This window comes from Urocitellus parryii, chromosome 1 (assembly GCF_045843805.1).
Source record: "Urocitellus parryii isolate mUroPar1 chromosome 1, mUroPar1.hap1, whole genome shotgun sequence".
Taxonomy (NCBI): Eukaryota; Metazoa; Chordata; class Mammalia; order Rodentia; family Sciuridae; genus Urocitellus; species Urocitellus parryii.
In genome coordinates this window covers 204,193,257-204,212,152 of record NC_135531.1, presented here as the reverse complement: position 1 = coordinate 204,212,152, position 18,896 = coordinate 204,193,257, and the positions used below count along the sequence as shown (strand labels likewise).

The 18,896-nt window shown below is 42.1% G+C and overlaps 1 protein-coding gene across 1 annotated transcript in view; it reads right to left on the bottom strand.

Moving 5' to 3' along the window:
* Positions 1–18,896, bottom strand: part of Kif5c (kinesin family member 5C) — a 136,468-nt gene that overhangs the window by 72,575 nt on the left and 44,997 nt on the right. The window contains exons 2-3 of the mRNA XM_026389134.2: positions 14,328–14,418; positions 6,976–7,049 (exon numbers count right to left, since the gene is read on the bottom strand). Of these exons, the coding sequence (XP_026244919.1) occupies positions 6,976–7,049; positions 14,328–14,418 (165 nt within the window). The remainder of the gene's footprint in view (positions 1–6,975; positions 7,050–14,327; positions 14,419–18,896) is intronic.

The window sequence follows — 18,896 nt, the reverse complement described above, 5'->3', positions numbered from 1 at the left end:
ATGTTTAGTCTTTTTATCCAGGAAAGAGTTGTCCTCTCAAGTCATGAGGCCCCACAATATTCCCTCTTGCTGGAACTCAGGACAGCAAATGTGCGCATGTGGGTAGTTACAGGTGGGGTGGGGGGAGCAGAAAAAGCAATGAGAGGATATGGCGGTTTTATTTGTGAATATTTACAAATTGACCAGAACCTACAAGTTCAAGTAAGTTAACCTCCTGGAATAAAATCTCCTTAAGAACTAAAAGACCTCATTTCATTAAAGTCATCCTTGCTCAATAATTTCTAATAACCTTATTCTCAAAATATCTTCAGTATCATTTTACAGACCAATCAAGAAAATCCACTTCATCAATTTATTTTTCAACTTTGTAATTCCCAGCCTGAATTATTCCAGATATTTTTTGGCTGTTTCTAATACTTAATTCACATTTATTAGGAATATGATAATATTCTTTTTTCCACTTTTATTCATCATACCTAGGGAGGTAAGGAATCAACGAATTCTTCTGCTATTTGAACTATTACTAAATCCTATTTTTTTTCTGCCTAGTACTGGAAATTAAACCCAGGGCCTTGTATGTGCTAAACAAGAATTCTACTACTGAGCTACATCTCAACCTTTTTGATTTTGAGACAAGTTCTAATTAGCTATCTTGGTTGGCCTTGAATCCTCCTGCCTTACCTCCCAAGTGGCTGAAATTTCAGGTGTGTACCACCATACCTTGACCCTAAATCCAATTTTGAGACCCAGAACTTTGCACCTCCGAAAATGTTCAGGAGATGGCATGGGGGCTAGAGACGCAGCTCAGTGATAGAGTGAGTGCCCCAAGCATGCACAAGGCCCTGGGTTCCACCCAAGGACTGGAGGAGTGGGGTGTGGGGCAGGAGGCCATAGGATCTGACAGCAACTCCTAAAGAAGGGTTCCAGAAGCATTGAAAGCAACAGCTTAGTGTGGCTCTAGGTATGCAGCCTCCAGTGAGCCTTCTCAGGCTGCAGCCATAGGTGATAAACTACCCATTAGTGCACAAACACACAGTCTACAGGTCTACAATGATCATGGAAAATGGAAACCCAGAGAATTTTCTAGACCTTTAGGAAGTTATAAACCCTAGGAATAAATGGAAATGAAAGCAAAGCATAAAACTCAGTTTTCCATTCAGTCTTTCAGGGATGCCCAACAACCTTTACAATTTTGACCCATCTCCTTGTTCCAAATAGACCCAGTGCCTGGAAGATCAGCTCTGTTTTCCTCATTTAATTCTTTTTTCTCTGCAGGTTTTCACCACCTCTGAAAGTGACTTGCAAGTCAACCTTTGTGTTACCAAAAGCAAGAACTTTGAAGATAGCCAAGGAAGCACCTGACATTATGGGTCCTCCTTTGCACACCTGACTCTGACACTCCCTTTTATTAAAAGCAACAGAAAAGTTGAATGCAGATTTGTTTGGCCTCTGGCAATACTCTTACCTGGGGAAATGGGTACTCCTCTGGAATACATTCAGCTATTATAAATAATAAGTCATTTGATGAATTTATACTGCTTTTTAATTTGGCTATATTCTTCCTGAAGATGGGGATGGCCAGGACATTAATAATTCTACCTACCACTCAGGAGACTTAGTATAGTACTTATTGCATAGAATTAGTGCAGAGTTTTAGTTAAATAGGATATATAAAGTGCTTAGTGACACAGGAAGGGCTCAATAAATGTTAGCATTATACATTCAGTTCACAGTAGGTTCTCAGTGAGCAGTGATTGGAACTCATTCAACCTGAAGAGTCTGAAGAACACTCCTTCCCAGACGGTTACTATGTAATTACTATGTATCAGTTATGGTTTGGATGTGAGGTGCTCCCCAAAAGCTCCTGTATAAATGCAGGAATATTCAGAGGTGACATGATTGGATTGTGAGAGCTGTAACTTAATCAGTCTGTTCTAATTAGAACAGACTGAGTGGTAACTATAGGCAGGTGGGTTGTAGCTGGAAGAGGTGGGGGCGTGCCCTGGAAGGGTTCCTCTTCCCTGTGACTCCCTTCCCCTTCTCTCCGCTTCCTGATCCCATCATGAGTTGAGCTGCTTTCCTCTACTGGGCCCTTCAGCTGTGATGTGCTGCCTCACCTGGGCCCAGAGCAATGAACTCAGGAGTCTGGACTGTGACCTCCAAAACCATGAGTTCCAAATAAATTTTCCCTCCTCTAAGTTGTTCTTGTCAGGTATTTTGGTCATGGCAACCAAAAGCTAACACAATATCTTAGGAAAACACAACATATGGACACTGAGAGTTTGGGACTTTAAAATTGCAGAGACCATCATAAACATGCAACTCATCACGGCCCACACGCTCTGGACTGTGGAGACTTGGCAGACACAGTACCTATGGTGAAAACATACTTCTTTCTAATCACATGTCAGGACTCCATACAGCCAATCAAAAGACCTCTCTACACAAACATCCAGAGCTCTTTGATAATTCAAGATAGTCTTTTAGCTTTCCCCATGGTTCATGACCAAAGAATGAGTAGTAATCTAAGATTTTTCTACCTGACTCAAATTTGTTCTGTGGGATGTTTTCTCTTTTATCAGATTCATCTTCTAATTGATTCCTGGCTTAAACTGAGCCTGCCAAAGCAGTGTGTGTGTGTGTGTGTGTGTGAGAGAGAGAGAGAGAGAGAGAGAGAGAGAGAAAGAGAGAGAGAAACGCTTGTATGTTGGTGTGTGGTATTACATGAGGCTTGTGTACTATATGTGTGTATTATGTGTCTATATGTGTATTTCTTTGTGTGTGAATGTGATGTATGTAGAGTACATACAACTGTATGCATGTAATATATATGTATGCCAGGGAGTGTCTGGTGGTGGTGTGTGTGATGTACATGATGGGTGTGTGTGGTATATATGTGTGAGATATATGGAGTGTCTCTGTGTAGTGTGTGTCAAATGTGTGTGAATATATATATGTGAGGCATGCTCATGTATTTGTGTGTAATCTAAGTGTATGCCGGAGCTATCTCTGTGTGACATATGTCTGTGTGTATGATGTATATGGGATTTGTGGTGTGTGTGTGTGTGTAATGTATGTGGAGTGTGCATATGTGTCTGGGTGTGTATGAGAGACAGAGATCTTCACTAATCCTGTGCTGCCTTGAAGATGAAATACACACGAACAGAATGCACAATCACCTCAGGCCATAAACAGTGGCAAAAAAGCAGAAAGCTACAGAAATTCAGGGAACAGAAAAGCCTTTCCAGCTGGGGTGATAAAAGTAGGCTTCTCTGGCACCAAATCTTGAGGGGTGGGTCAGATTAAGGACGGGCAGAGATAATGCAGGCAGAGGTGAGACCAGGTATAATGAAGCATGGGAACCGAGGAAGAACGGTGCCCATCTATAGAACAGCCTAGCTGGAGGATTAGGCATGACCTCAAGGAGCAAAGAAATGAACTGCTTCATCCTCTTGTTCCTGCCAGAGAGCAAAGAGGAGAAACATTTTTATAACTGCATCCTGTACAATTCCCTTCAAAAATTTCCCCCACTGAATGTGACCTTCTAGGAGCTGGTATGAAAGAAGAAACAAGACCTAGGCCGTTGGCCACTGAACAAGACTCTCTTTGTTCCAGTGCCAGAGGCCCCCTCGACCTCCCAAGCAGGACAGAGTTTCCTGAATCACTTAGGATGGGAAAGCAGGCAGCCAGCAGCATTCGAGCATTAGGCACTCTGTGTGGTTGTGTTCAACGTCACTCCAACAGCCCAGCTCCAAGGCAGTGAAGGCTATACCATTCGGATGACCTCCAGGCATCCCTCTGAGCAAGAGTAAAAACACAAGGTGTTTCCAACAGTCTCTACCAGTGTGCTGCAGAGGACCACAAGGGAGGCACAGAGCAGAGAATCCCTTCTGCATCACACACGGAACAAAGAAGAGGCCCTGGCTGCAGCCAGTGCCCCCAGCATCCTGGGTACCCTGGGTACCCCGCAGACAAGTCCATAGCCCTCCCATGATGGCACCTCCCAAGCTAGGCAGCAACACTGTCCAGTGATTCATATTCTTACTGAATCCCCCCCTTAGATGTTCCATCATGAGAAGCTAATATTTCCAATTTATGCAGGTTTGTGTTTGTTCCCCTCAACAGAAGATAACGGAATCACCACTGGATATCAGACCCAAAATTGGAGGGATTAAAATGAAAAACAGCTTTAAAATGTGACATCTCTGTTCACTCAGGAAGTTAGCATCCCCCTTTTGAATGCCTCTGAAAGATCATAACGCAAATAATAATTCTGAATACATAAAATCTTCCTTTTAGAAGATGCAGAACCTGCAGAGCTTTTTTTACTTAATTGCATTCCAGGGTCCTGGATTTCTTCAACTCCTATAGGCTCTGTAACTCCAACTTTGGATTCCTCCTTTCCTCTGCTTTCCTCTTGAAATATCCCCTACCTTTCTCCAACCTATAATTACCCTACAAAAGAAGAGGATTCAGCAAGGGGGGCTGGGTGGCAGAGGAAAAGGACTCATCCACACCAACTCCTTTCAACTGCAGGCATTAGTGTGTGATCTTCAGAAGTCAAAATAAAGAAAAGCAACTCGTTGCCATCATCTTTTTGAAACCAATGATTCAGGGGCAAAAGAATTTAGGCAACTGGAGGTGAAATCTATAGAGAATCTAGTTTCCTTCAGTTGGCCATGAGTGCTCTCTGCGCAGGAGAGCAGAGTTGACACGGGGAAACAGAAGCACCGAGGACTCGAGAGCCTCTGATTTAAGAAAATGCCTTCCATACTGTTATGAAAGGGCCAATACAGCTCTTCCCCATCACCCACACCCATCTACTCCCCCAGCCTCCAGTAAGATGTTACCCTGGGGAGAAGTCTCTCTCTTACTGTCTTATAAACTTCTGACATTTAGTAAATACTCTGTATTTCCCAAAGATTAATGAATCACAAAGCTTAAAAGTGATTCTTGTAAGCATTCCCTATGAGTTGGGGGATTTTAAATATCGAAGGCTGGGGCCATAGCTCATTGGCAGAGAGCTTGATTAGCACAGGTGAGGAACTGGGTTTGATCCTTGGCACCGCATAAAATAAACAAATAAAATAAAGGCATTCTGTCCATCTACAACTACAAAAAAAAAATAAAATAAATAAATAAATATTGAGAATTTTTTTTTTGTATTGTACAGTTTGGTAATTTTCCAAAAAAAAATTAACAAATTGCCTCACAAGAGGCTCTGTCTCCCTCTCGTGTGCCCTGAGACCTATGAAGCATATTCTTCCCACTGCAGTGAGTGCCCCTCAGGAAATGTAAAACTGCAGCTTTTTTAGAAGCTAAAAGGTGAAGGGTTTGGGGCCCAGAAAGAGAGAGAGGGTGAGGGCTGAGGCAGAGCATGGAGACAGGAAGGCTGGTGTTACCCAGGGTCACTGCTGTAGGGTGTGAGAGGTGGAGACTTGAACCCTGGGCAGATACAGCTTGTGTGTCAAGAGACAGTCCTGCTCAAGAAAAGGTGGCAATAAACCTCCTATTTCTTTAATCTGCACAGTCTCTGAACCACTTTGTCTCTAGCAAAATCAGTGAAAGAGAGTCAACACCACAGCAACAAGATCTCCCACCCCTACTCGCATCCTATCCAACACCTGAAATCAGTGCATGCAGAACATCAGAGCCCTGAGGATTTTAGCCCTGTGCCTTTGAAATCTCCTCTTCAATAGGAATGATTCATAAGCTAACCCTGTTCTGCAGCAGCCGTCTCCATGCTGTTCCCAGGAGGGTAGGTAAATGAAAACACCTTAGCTTGAAGGATTAAGGATTCAACTTTCCCTGCTGCTTGTAAGCTTAATTCCCCAAACTTGCTCTGTGCAGTTTCTTATAATAACCACTCTCTCCTCCTCTCCTCACCTGTCAGGTGGGCCTAGCCTTCAGAAGAATTATCCAGCTAAAGGTCATACAGGAGTGCCTGGTAAAAAGGAGGAAGAAGGCGGTGAAAGGGGCCAATTTGGTCCAAAATATGCCTTCTTTGGAAGACAACTTGAAGTCACAGAGCTCTACAGCAAGCAATGTGACCTGGGGTCACTCCCTTGGATGTCTACAGGGGCCAGATATGCAAGTTAGCAAGGAAGTATGGTCAGGATAAATTCATGTCACCCTCAGTGTATATGAATTATGCTGGAGAGCCCAGCCCTATGAACATGGGGTGGCCAGGACTACGATGTGGGTACTATTTTAATAAATGTTTTATGGAACCTTTTCTCCATAACATCTGTTGTTCCATGCACAAGAAATGTTAGTGGAAAAGCCAATGAGACAGTAAAGGTCCCTGCTCTAGGGAAGTCTGATTATCATTTGTGGGGAAATTCACCCATTGTGGTGAGATCTTCAGAATGTTCAACCTATGGCAGAAAAATCAGAACTGTGCGAAGTCATCCCATTTTAAACACTGTCTGCAATTTTCTTTTAAACCACCATACAAACCAAACAATAGTATGTTTGTGGGCTGCTTGTGGTCTACAGGCTAACTTCTTCACCTCCCTGACCTATAGTCTGTACTTACTTTAAAGAGTAAGTAAAGCTCTCTCCCATGCAAATGACTGTCACAACAGGCTCTATGGGTTAGGCTTAGGCTGGGCCCCAGTTCTTAAGGATACTCACACCACTCTTCCTTTATTGATTTGTTGGTTGCAGTTTATTGCAGTGTTAGTGATCGAACCCAGGGCCTCCCACATGCCAGATATAGACTGTATCACCAAGTACCTCCCAGCCCTGATGATTATGTTTTAACATAATTTATTTCTACAGTTCGACAGAGCTATCAACAAAGAATTGTTTTTATGACTGCTATTTCAAAACTCCTCAAAGACAAAATTAATTGGCCAAACATAACTGTCTCCATTGTGCAGTAAAGAAAGCCACATGTCCCTCAAGTTTTGCTGCAGCATCAGTTCTACTCGGTCACTGCAGAGACGGCGGCACAGCCAGCTGCAACCTTACCTCCATGGTGTGGGTTTTCCCTGACGAAGTCTGTCCATACGCAAAAATGGTCCCATTGTAACCTTCAAGGACATCTGTGAGCAAGGAAAACAAATTAAAATTAACTCATTGCTTTGGTCCTATGCTGGTATTGATGCATATTTTAAAACTGCAGTTTCCCATTGGCCCATCTCGTTTTTTTCACCCAGATGTGTCAACTCCATGTGCATTTTAAGGAAAAATGTGAGATCAGAACAGAAAGAAATGGGCTCACATTTATACAGAGCTCATTAATGAAGAGGAGGCAGACACACTTTCTCCCAGTAACATCAAACTTAAGACACAGATGCCAAGCAGAAAACTATTTTTTTAATAGAAGGAAGAATACTTGAGTTTTCCTTCCATTGATCTCTTCAGAATAGTTGGGGGGAAATGTTATCTGTGCTGTAAGTCTCTGGAGTGAGGTTAGACTCAAAGGTCTTGCCTGAATATTTTGATTTGGGTCAGACTAAACCCTGGCCCAGGCCAGCTCCTCAGGGAGGTTTCTCATGTCGGCCCCACCAGAGCTCTGTCACAACAGACCAGCTGGGGGAGGGAGGAGGCCTCACTGCTGTAAATTGACATCCAGTCTGCCTAGAAACCAGCAGGCCCTGACTTAAATTTAATGCCTCTGTTTTTTCAGTGTTGGGGCTAGCAAGGAGGCCCAGGCCCATCAGCATCAGGAATTTCTTTTAATTACACAACCAGCACACTATGCAAGCCCACACACACACACACACACACACACACACACACACACACACGGCAGGCCACTTCCATTTCACGCAGGGAGGAGGGGAGGCGTGCTGAACGGAGCTGCTTTCTGCTGCAGAGCTGGAGATTATCTGTGGGAATTCTTTCAAAGCAGCAGAAGTGATTAAAATATATTCCATCCTGCTTCCCCCCTTCATCCACACAAACATCACCGAAATAGAAACAATGCATAATTAATATCCCTGACCCGCCATTCTGCACAAGGTGGGGGGTATTCTTCATGCATGCAGACGGTGAGGGCAGGGAGAGGAGACCCATACAGAGGTGTCCTCTTCAGGGCCACGTGAGAAAAGCAAATCAGGTGATCCGCTCCATCCATCCACTTCAGAATGAGAGAGGAGAGAGTGCTCTCTGAATTTTATGAGGCTGATTTGCTTTTATTTTGCTTTGCCAGGTTTTCTGAATTTCTTTTAATATAGACTGATCTGAGGTTGTTGGAGTGTGAACTGAGATCAGAAAAGAGGATTTTCCTTTAGGAAGCTAAAAAATAGAGAAAAATTAAGCGGTAATATATTTTTTTAAATTTTTAATCCTAGCAGCCCTGAAGAGTTTGTGTCAAGCTGGACTGAGAAAGACACAAAGAGAGAGAGAGAGAGAGAGAGAGAGAGAGAGAGAACCAGAGAGAGAAGAGAGGAAATGTTCACACTTATCAGACTGCTGGAAATGGTTTCCTTGGTAACAGCAGAAAGCAAAAATTTGAAAAAGTCAGTGTTAGGGTTAAAGGTTCAAGTTTCAGTTTTCATGAAAATGCCAACTTGCTCAGAGAAAAGATTTCTCAGGCTGGGCATGGGTGGTGCATGTTTGTAATCCCAGCTACTCGGTAACTGAGGCGGGAGGATCCCAAGTGCAAGGCTGGCCCAAGCAACTTAGCAAGACTCTGTCTTAAAATAGAATAAAAAGGGTTGGAGATATAGCTCAGTGGTAGAGCACCACTAGGTTCAATCCACAGTACCACCCAACAAAGATTCCTCAGCCCTGAAGATGGTGGCCAGAGCAGAATATCATGAGTCCTCACCCTTCAGGTATGCTTTCAAAATCCTACATTCATAACACAAACAACTCTAGACAATTGGAACCCTGGCCACAATTACCATACTAAACCTTCTGTTTATTAGAAATTAAGCATTTCTCCCCAGACTGAAAAGGGCTTCCCAGTCATTAGCCCTGAGCTGAGGTATTAGCACAGTACTGGAGAGACCAAACAGAAGTTATGCTCCCTCTCCTTCTCCACAGGGTGGCAGCCTCCACTGGCGCCCTACAAGTGTTCAGGCACACAGGGGGCCCCAGGGAATGACTCTGAGAAACCTGCCACACCTTAAAGGAAACAGTTCAGAGCCCTGGCCCTGCCCACACTAAGAGAGTCCAGTCCAAGGTTCCTCCTCTGCATTCACCCCTGAGGCCACTCTAGCCAAGCACAGGGCACAATCCTGCTAACTGCTGGCTAGCAGCTGCTGTCCCAAAGCTCCTGGATTACATCTATGAAAGGGAAAGCTCACTGATGGTATATCAATTGTTTTGGACCAAGCACATGAGACTGTACTGGAAGAATCCCTCTCTCTCTAGTATTTCAACAATGAGCACAATTTCTTTCTTTCTTTCTTTTTTTAAGGAAAAAAAGTAAAAAAAGAAAAAGAAAGAAAGAAAACTTAAACTCTGATTGGCCTTTAAAGTATTTACAATCATGTTACAATTAATACATTATTGGAGAAGCTCCCCAGCGTTCAAGGTTGAGCAGAGTTGACGTTGCTCTCAGTTCTGAAAAGAAAAGACAAAGGTCTTTGAATCTAGTGTTCTCTATTTTCTTCTAAACTCCAGGTTTGGGGGGGCCTGTTTATTCAGTCTGTTTTATTTTTAGTGGAGAAGAAAGGCAGGAGGAGGTCAAGGACAAACAGTGTGTGGAGGGGCTGGACCACTGAGACAACAGGAAGAGGAGGGAGCACAGGATCCACTCGGGAAGACAGTGAGAGAAGGCCTGTGCTCAGCACTGCACAGAACACACACCGCCCCGCTCCACAGAAACAGCCCACAAAAAGGCACTTTCATCACACTGAATGGCAGACAGTTCCTGGGCCTGAGGAATGCGTTTGTTTTAGCCTCTGCCAAAACAGAGTGACTATTTCTACACAACAGCCATGCTCTGCTGGACAGAACCTTTCTTTGTGATGGGCTCTGGTGTGATATGATCTAAGCTCACACCACACAGCCTGTTGCACCCCTCAAGCCCAGCATACATCCATCCAGCAACCAGGCAAACCCCAGACAGCATCTACTGCAGGTGCCAAGCACCTCCTCGTATCCCCAGAGAAGAGGGAAAAGAGTCTCCTTTTGCAGATTTCAGAAGCCCAGATGTGCATATTTCATTTTGCTCAGTTCTGAGCTAGGCTTTGCTTGGACAGAATGAGTTCCATTGTTAGGTAAGAATTTGGGGACCTAATCAGACCTACACATCAGGGTTCCCAAGGAGGCTATTGTGGCTTCCTACCACTTCTGCAGGTGAAATGGAGACCTGTCAGGGATAGTGGCTGACAGGTCATCCCCAGGTTACAATCCTAATCTTCCACCAGCTAATCAAACTGTTCAAATAACCCATGACTGTAGATTATAGAGGCTATCTGGCCGAACACTAGTGGCCAAGGAGAATGCCCAGTTAGCCTGAAGGACAGTCACTGTGCCCAAGTAAAGGCATGCTGGGTTTCAGAATGAAAATACACCTCACGATTGGCAGACTGCCAGGGCCACCCCAAGGCTCAGGAACCACAATTGCTATTCTCTTTCCTTTACTCTCCTCCTATATCCACTCCTATCCCTGTCTTTTTGCAATGCTTAGTTAATAGTCCATATGGCCTGAGAGAAAAGGAACTCATAAAATAACTATTTTATGATTGTTTTTAAGTGCTCATTGTGCACCCACCAGAAAAGTAAGGGCAGGGTAATTCAAAAGAATATAAGTCAGTCGAACAAACCAGGCTCAAGTTCCAGCCCCATGCCTTCCTAACTGACCTGGCCAAGTTACGTTACCTCTCTGAGCCTCAAATTTCTCTTTGGTGTTAAAGAATTAATAATGCTCACACCACATAAAGTCAAGATTTAAGACACAATAACATGTTAAGTGCATAGGGGTACATGATAAGTGACAGATAAATAAATACATTTATTTTAAAGAACCATATAAAATACAATAGTAAAATAGGTCTGAGTTTATCATCCTAAGCTTAAAACTTATGGGTCCATACTGCCTCCAGGATAAAGTCCATTAATCTGAATTTCCACCAAACTCGGATCCGATCTAACTTTTTCAGCCTCGTTTCTTGTCATCCCCTCTGTACCTTGTGTCACTCCAAGCTGTCCAAGATGCCACATAATTTGTCTTTATGTTTTTGCAACTCCCTCTGCTTATACATTCTACCATCCTCAGGACTCAGTCTTTCCACAAAGTCTTCCTTAATTCTCCATTCCCTTGTCCCATCCACAAAAATCAATACAAAGTGGCCTTCTTCTGTGCTCCCCTAGCATTTTGCACACACCCATCTTAAAGCACATAATGTCTACATGTCTGATAATTATGTATGTGTCTGCCTCTTGCCTTGTACTTGCAGACAGTATTATGGGATCTTGGTGACTCTCCCCCGCAGGACTTACACTTACATGGTAATAAGTGGCTAATACTATTTGCATAAGTAAATGAATGAAACAATGAAACTTAAAAGAAATCAGAACTAGACACCACCTTCTCTAGCATCTGGATATTCCACATCTAGCTAATTTGGAAAACAAATGCCCAGGTGGCTTTTGTAGGCAGGGACATTGTTACCAGGACTTCAACAAAGTATCTAGTAGCCATGGTATTTAATTCCTAGGCACCCACAGGCACCTTTCCTATTGCTGTCCCAATCATCACAAACCATACAGCCTCTTCTCAAAGAAGCATTCTACATCTGTTTCCAGACAACAGTTTGAAAAACATCAAAGATGGGAGCATGGGAGATGTCAGATCTCTACAGTCAGAAATATTTAAAAACCCAGCAAAGTTGTAAGGAATTAAAAAACTCAGAATAAAGTCAAGAGAACCTTCCAAATCACTCAATTCAAGTCTTAAACTCTAGAAAAAAACATCATCTCCCAAACTTGACTTAAGTAGGGCTCTTTATGGCAAGTGATACCTTAGCTACACTGTATTCCAAGTGACCCTTGCTTACATACCTTGTTTTTACCTTGGCAATGCAGAAATACACAGCGACTTCCTTCCCTTCATACTCGTCTCAGTGAATATTTTCAAAAGTTCAATCTGGCTTCATTACCTCCTCCCTTACAATCTCTTTTGAAAGGGCAATAAGGTATTCTTCATTAATACCAAATGAGCATGCTCATATCATGTTTATGTTGCCTTAGGAATGTCGTTTTATCATATCGTGTGAGAGCCTGATTTTCTTCTAAATGGTTTTCTTTGTGGCTCACCATTTATACAGGGCCTCAAGTTATCCACAGTTTGAATTGTATCTTCACAAGACCTTCCCAGGGACTGCCTATTTCTTTTCTTCTTCTTAATTTATTTTTAACTGATATATAAAAATGTAGAAATTGTACATGTTAATGGAAAACTGCCTATTTCTGACACTTCAAACTATAGAAAAATCCAAACATTGAAAGAGGCCCAAACATCTAGTGAATAAAGACTCAAAAATTATTACTATTGTTTGTGAATCATAGGCATTTTTAAAAAATGGAATCCATCCATTTCTAATTACATTGGCTTAGAGGGGGTGGGATGTATTTAAATGGCCTTCATGCTTAGCACAGCGTGTAGCAAATGCTATTTGCTTCTGGTAATGAAACAGGAGAGGGAAAAAAAAAAAGGAAATTCTGCCATATATGTGATTAATCTTACTTTAATAAAAATAGGTATAAGCTTGGGCTGGGGTTGTGGCTCAGCAGTAGAGCACTCGCATAGCATGGGTGAGGCCCTGGGTTCAATCCTCAGCACCACAAAAAATACATAAATAAAATAAAGGTATTGTATCTAACTAGAACTAAAAAATATTTTTTTAAATATGTATAAGCTTGATAATAAATGGAAAACAGGGCTGAATAGAAGCAAACCAAGAAAGATATGCTGCGAAAACAGGTTAGATAGGAGGAGAGGTGGGGATAAAGGGGTCAAGAGAAGGCAATATCAGAGTAAGTTATATGCAAGTGTGAAGTTGTCACGATGAAACCTTTGCTTTATACAATTACTATTCACTAATAATTACAATAAAGAGAGAAGCAGGAGAGTAAAGAAGAGAGAAGCAAAAATTACCACCAGATACAAGCCCAAACTATTAATTCCAAAAGAGCTCAAACACAGACGTATTTTTTTTCTCTTTCCTTTTCTATCATAATCTCACTGAGGAGACCTTCAAAATTAATTGATGTCTGCAACAAGAATGTGAATAACCATACATCTCAGCAAGGAACATTACATACTGACGTGAGTCTCCCACGCAGGTGTCCAGGGTCAAAATTAATCTAACAGATGTACCCAGGGCTGATTTTCATGAATTTCAAATAGTTCAGTTAGTCAGCACAGCTTCTAAAAACAAGCAGATCTAAAATGGCACGGTATTTTTTTTTTTTTTAGTTTAGTTTCTACCTTTTGCTTTTTAAATCCAAAGCTACCCGTAGAGGTGGCAGCAATCAAACATTTGGAAATGCCATTGCCATTGCATTCAGATTTGAAGGCATGGATTCAAAGATGAAAAACAAAGTAGCAGAAGATGTCCCCCAGCTTTGTCCAGATGGCCCGCTCCTCCAAGGCAAGCTCCAACCTGCCTCTGATTTGAAAGGGCAAGGTAGAGCAACGTGTAAATTGCTTCATCTCCCTGCTGTTATTTTGACACAAATCCTCCAGAGCCAAGGCCAGCCCCACAGAAAAGGACTGATCTCTGAGACATAAGTGTAGGCTTGAGGCTACCTGTTTGGAGGAACAAATGTCAGGATCTGGGTAGGATGGCTGAAAGTGGGTTAGATGAAATTATAATTAAAGAACGCTGAAGAGCAGGAACAGCTCGATAAGCAGAAGAAGTATAATATGATTTTATGACACAGGAAAAAAAAAGATTGTATGATGGCAAGAACTTTCTACTTTTAAGAATTCTTCCAGAGAGATATTAGTATAAAGGAGACAGATGCACAAAATAAATCAGATGAAGATATACAACTGGCGTGTTTGGAATAGGTATTTTCTCCTGCAAAGGAATAAAGATGTTCTTCTACATTTGCAGTAGTTAAAAACCATTATGGAAAAAGTATCACTATAGCCTACCTGGCTTTTAAGCTTTTAGGTAGTCAGAATAGCTCTACAAAACGGTGACAAAAGAAATAAAGAAAGGAGGTATAGAGAGATTGAATAACTCGCCTGACATCACAGCAAATCGGGGCCAGAGCCAAGGCTGTCATTCAGTGTTTCTAATTAGCAGGCCTCTGCTGACAGTCAAGGAACATTGATTCCTAGGCTGCAAATATCACTTAATGTTTTCCATTACTCTGAAAGGCCCAGGAGGAAATAAAGAAATAGCACTTACCTTTGACAATTTGCTTTGCGCACGCATTGTAAACCTGCTCTTGGGTTGTGTTGGGCGGCAGTACTCTGTCAAAGACATATGGCTTCCCTTGCTGAAAAAGACAGACAAAAGAAAGAAAAAGGGCAGGGAAAACGCATTAGTAGTTTAGGAATGAAAAGCACTAATATTAGTAGTTAGACCATGGGCGCCAAATCAACCAACCTTATTTTTTAAAAACAGTTGCATACCTTACTGGGAAATGTTTACAGCATGAACCACATATACACTGTGTGTATGTCTATTGTCTGTTGCAAATTTGAGCAAAAAAGAATTCGTTCTTAAAAGTGAAACATTTTTTTGATGAAAGGTAGGCTGACACTTATTTGAATACAGATTTATTGAGAGCTTACACTGAACTAAATACTGAACAACTAGGAAATAGTCCTGCCCTTGTGAATTGTTTAGCTAAGTATAGCAGATAACTAATAAGCGAGAAGGCAAACAGGAGAACATAAATGCCTAGGTACAAAATGATGGAGCCGGATGAGGGCGTGTCAAGGAAGGCCTTGCTGAGGTGGTCTCAGTTAAGTGGATCTTGAAAGGATCACAAAGATACTTGGGAAGATCTGTGGAAGAACCTAGTAGACAGCAAAAGGATTGGTGAGTCCAAGAGACTAAGGTATGGTATAGAGGAGGTTGGCAAGGAAATCAGGAGCCACCAGTCCACGCAGGGCACTTCGCGCCAAGGTTATATGCTTGGGGTTTTTTTAATGGGAAGACAACATGATCAGATTTCAGAGTTGCTCTCAGTAGTCTTTTATCCCAAAGAATGCAAGTGTTTTATATGCAAAAGTGATGCCTTAGCCAGGTTGAGGCTTCTCAGACAAATTAAACAGTAAAACAAGAGATTTCCCCCATATGGAGTTTGGCATCTGGTTTGATGCTGCACCATGTGCAACTCAAGGAGATAACCAGGAGAGGGGAAAGGAAGAAGCCATAGCATAGCACTACACAAGCACTGGTGCCCAGTAACTCAAGGTTCAATAAGGAGTCATTGAGCACTTCTGTGCCAGGCTAAGTACTGGTGCTAAGTACTGGGAAAAGGCACTGGGGAAAGGTGCCGGGTGAGACAGGTCCAAACAGCACCTCTTCTCCACCAATACTGCCCAGGCAAGCGGCAACCCTTCCCTGCCCTTCCCCAAGCCCAATTCACCCAGGAGGGCCTTCACCTTTCACCACAAACAGTAACATTGGGGAGATGGAAGACAGGGAAACCAAGAGCCTCCTTCATTCCCAGCAATACCTCCTACGAGTGCCCGGGACACTGAGAACCACCCAAGGACAGTCTGACTCCTGAGAAGATAACTGCTCTCGAGGGATCCAAGTGCAAGGCTTGTTACATCCTATAACCTTCTCACAAAGGACAGAGCTGTCAGACTGTCTTACGGGTTTCCTCACTTATCACTATGGGAAGAGCTGACTGCAGGCAAAATCCCTGTGCTTCAGCTCTAGTCTTGGAAAACAGGACTGAGCCAACCCAGGAAACAAGCTTCTTTTATTTGGTCTTAGGAAAATGCAGAATCTTCCAGTACCGTAAAATTTTGTTTTCATGCTCAGTGGCAGAACCAGAGTCTTTCTGCTAAAATTATGGAAAGGGATCATTTTCTCATGTTTTATTCCCAGCTCTGTTCCCTTTGGTCACTGAACCAAGTTTTGGTTGAATAACCCAAAAATATTCCTCACCACAATCTATTGCTAACTCTCAGTCCGCTACATCCTTACTAGTTTTATATATTTGCAAAATTCAACTAAATGTCAGTAGGGCAAAAGGTAAGAATAAAAATTTACAGTTTGCCTAAGTATTTGTCAATCATTGAATCTTCTGGGAGGAAAAAGGTAGCTTTGCTTAATTTTAAACCAACCCACTATTTCTCTGAACTTAATGAGAATCATCAAAATAAATCATCTTGTTTACAGCACAATCCTACTTGGAGTTTTAGGGGGAAAAAATGTACTTAATACAGCAGGAAAAAATACCTATTAAAACATATATGGGGGCTGGGGATGTGGCTCAAGTGGTAGCGCGCTCGCCTGGCATGCGTGCGACCCGGGTTCGATCCTCCTCAGCACCACATACCAACAAAGATGTTGTGTCCGCCGAGAACTGAAAAATAAATATTAAAAATTCTCTCTCTCTCTCTCTCTCTCTCTCTCTCTCCTCTCTCACTCTCTCTTTAAAAAAAAAATAAAAAATAAAACATATATGGTACAAAAAGGAGGACACCCCAATTTTGCCCTTTAACTTAAGGTGCTTATTGGAATACATTATACTTTGACTTTAACAAAGACAGAACAGAATTCGTTGTTTCTCCTTTAAGCAATATCATTTATCAAGTGACAAACAGATAATACAATGCTTTTCCATGACCTAAAGTTAACTCTCAACAGAGACTGACTTCAAGTCATGATGACTGAATTGATGCTAAGAAAAGATAAGATTTAGAAAATGATTTGTTATGAGACCTCTCTTGTCAGGATTAACATCACAAGAAGGGACAATGTAAACGTTTTTATGTGTCTTTTCATGCACTGCAAGTCTTAGAAGAGATTGATTAGAATTTAGTTACTGAATATTTTCAGAGAACTAACTTGAACCAGCTGTATATAGAATTGCCATTTAAAAAAAAATAAATAAAAAGCCACACACATACTAGTTCTTCTTTGTTTCCCCAAGGAGACAAGAGTCTCCATTTCTAGTGCCAGAGTAGCTGAACGTTCTGTAGGGAGACACTGGGCCCAGCTTGCTCTTGTCATCGTGAATTCACAGCTACACGAGAAACTTTTCAAATTACACTGCTGTATAGGAACTGGAGAGCAGCAATGGATGATGAGGCCACCATTTGCCATGCTCAGGAGACATCTTCCTTTTCAGGTGTCTGCTCAGCACATGGTCCTCTCCAACCTCTCTGGCTACCTTCATCAGAGTCCTTTGCTGGTATCTTTCAGGTTTCTAAATGATGATATATTCAGACTCAAGCCTTGCCTCTGCTGACATCCTTGACCTTCATGTAACTGAAACAAATATTTCAACCAGGACAATGACACATACCTGTAAACTCAGCAACTGGGGAGGCCAAGGCAGGAGGATTATAAGTTGAAGGCCAGCCTGGGCAACATAATTAGACCTTATCTCATAATTCAAACATTTAAAAAAAGGTCTGGGAATGTACCTCAGTGATAAAGCACCCCTGGGTTCAAACCCCAGTATAGGGAACCAAAAATTAAAGATACTCAGCCTTCATCTCTCATCTAACATTTAAGTTAATATGCTTACTAGATATTTCCACTTGGATATCCATTAGCCACTCCCAAAGAGAACCATCAATCCCTCCATATCTGAATGAGAACTATAACACCAATCACCTAGATACTCAGCATCATGCAGCAAAATCAGGTTGATGGTACCTACCTGTATCCCAGCTACTCAGGAGGCAGAAGCAGGACTATCATAAATTCTAGGCCAGCCTGCGAAACTTAGTAAGACTCTATAAGAAAATTTGAAAAAAGGACTGGGGATGTAGCTCCATGGTAGAGCATTCCTGGGTTCAATCCCCAGTACCCACCCCATACACACACACACACAAAAGGAATCACTCAGTATGCACCATAGATTCCATATTCACAAGGTATCCCAATACCTATCCCTTCTTGCTAGCTATATCACACAACTTCAGTCAGCATTTCTCCATCAATCTATTCTGTACAATAGCAAGAGCCTTCCAACATGTCTCCCTGCCACCATTCAATCCTTTTCACTCAGCAGCCAGAGTGAGCATTCTAAAACAATAAGTCAGATGATATCATCTCCTCACCTAAAACCCTCCAATGGCTCCTATTATACTTAGTCTAGACGCTCTTTGCCCTTAGCTCTCTGCATTCTCCTCCTCTCAAGACAGTGTGGCACACTGGACTTCCTCCCGTACCATGTTTGTTTCCTGCTCAGGACCTCTGCTCTTAACCCTTCCTTCCTTTTGGAATTCTATGACTTCTCATCTCCATTTGGCTCACCACAGCTCTTCATTTGGCTTATCTCCATACCATCCCTCAGATCTCAAATTTCTCCTCCTTCAAGGGCTTCCATGATCTTAACTAAAGCAGACCCACCCCCACCCTGGCATCAACTCTTACATGACTATTTGACTTGCTTTGTAACAATTATATGTTATATATTCTCAGCCAACCAATGGACCATTACAATTAAAGCATTTAACCAGCTAAAAGAGAAGCCATATAACTCCCAAGACCTTATAAAGGGACTCCGGATGAGACACCCACACCCAGCATCCTCTACTAATGAAAATAAAGTATGTCAGCATTGCCATGAAGCGTCCACATAGACCAGTGCTAATTGCATACGAGCAGTGTAACTAAAATTAATAACCTACCAGGATCACATACAAAGAATAACAGCAGATGGTTCTTACACTTTCATAGTTAAAATTAAAAACAAAAATCATACCGCCAGAAATTTTATCAAGTTGTTGAGAGCAAAATGTCTGTGAACCATATGGCCTGCCTATTAATACATTT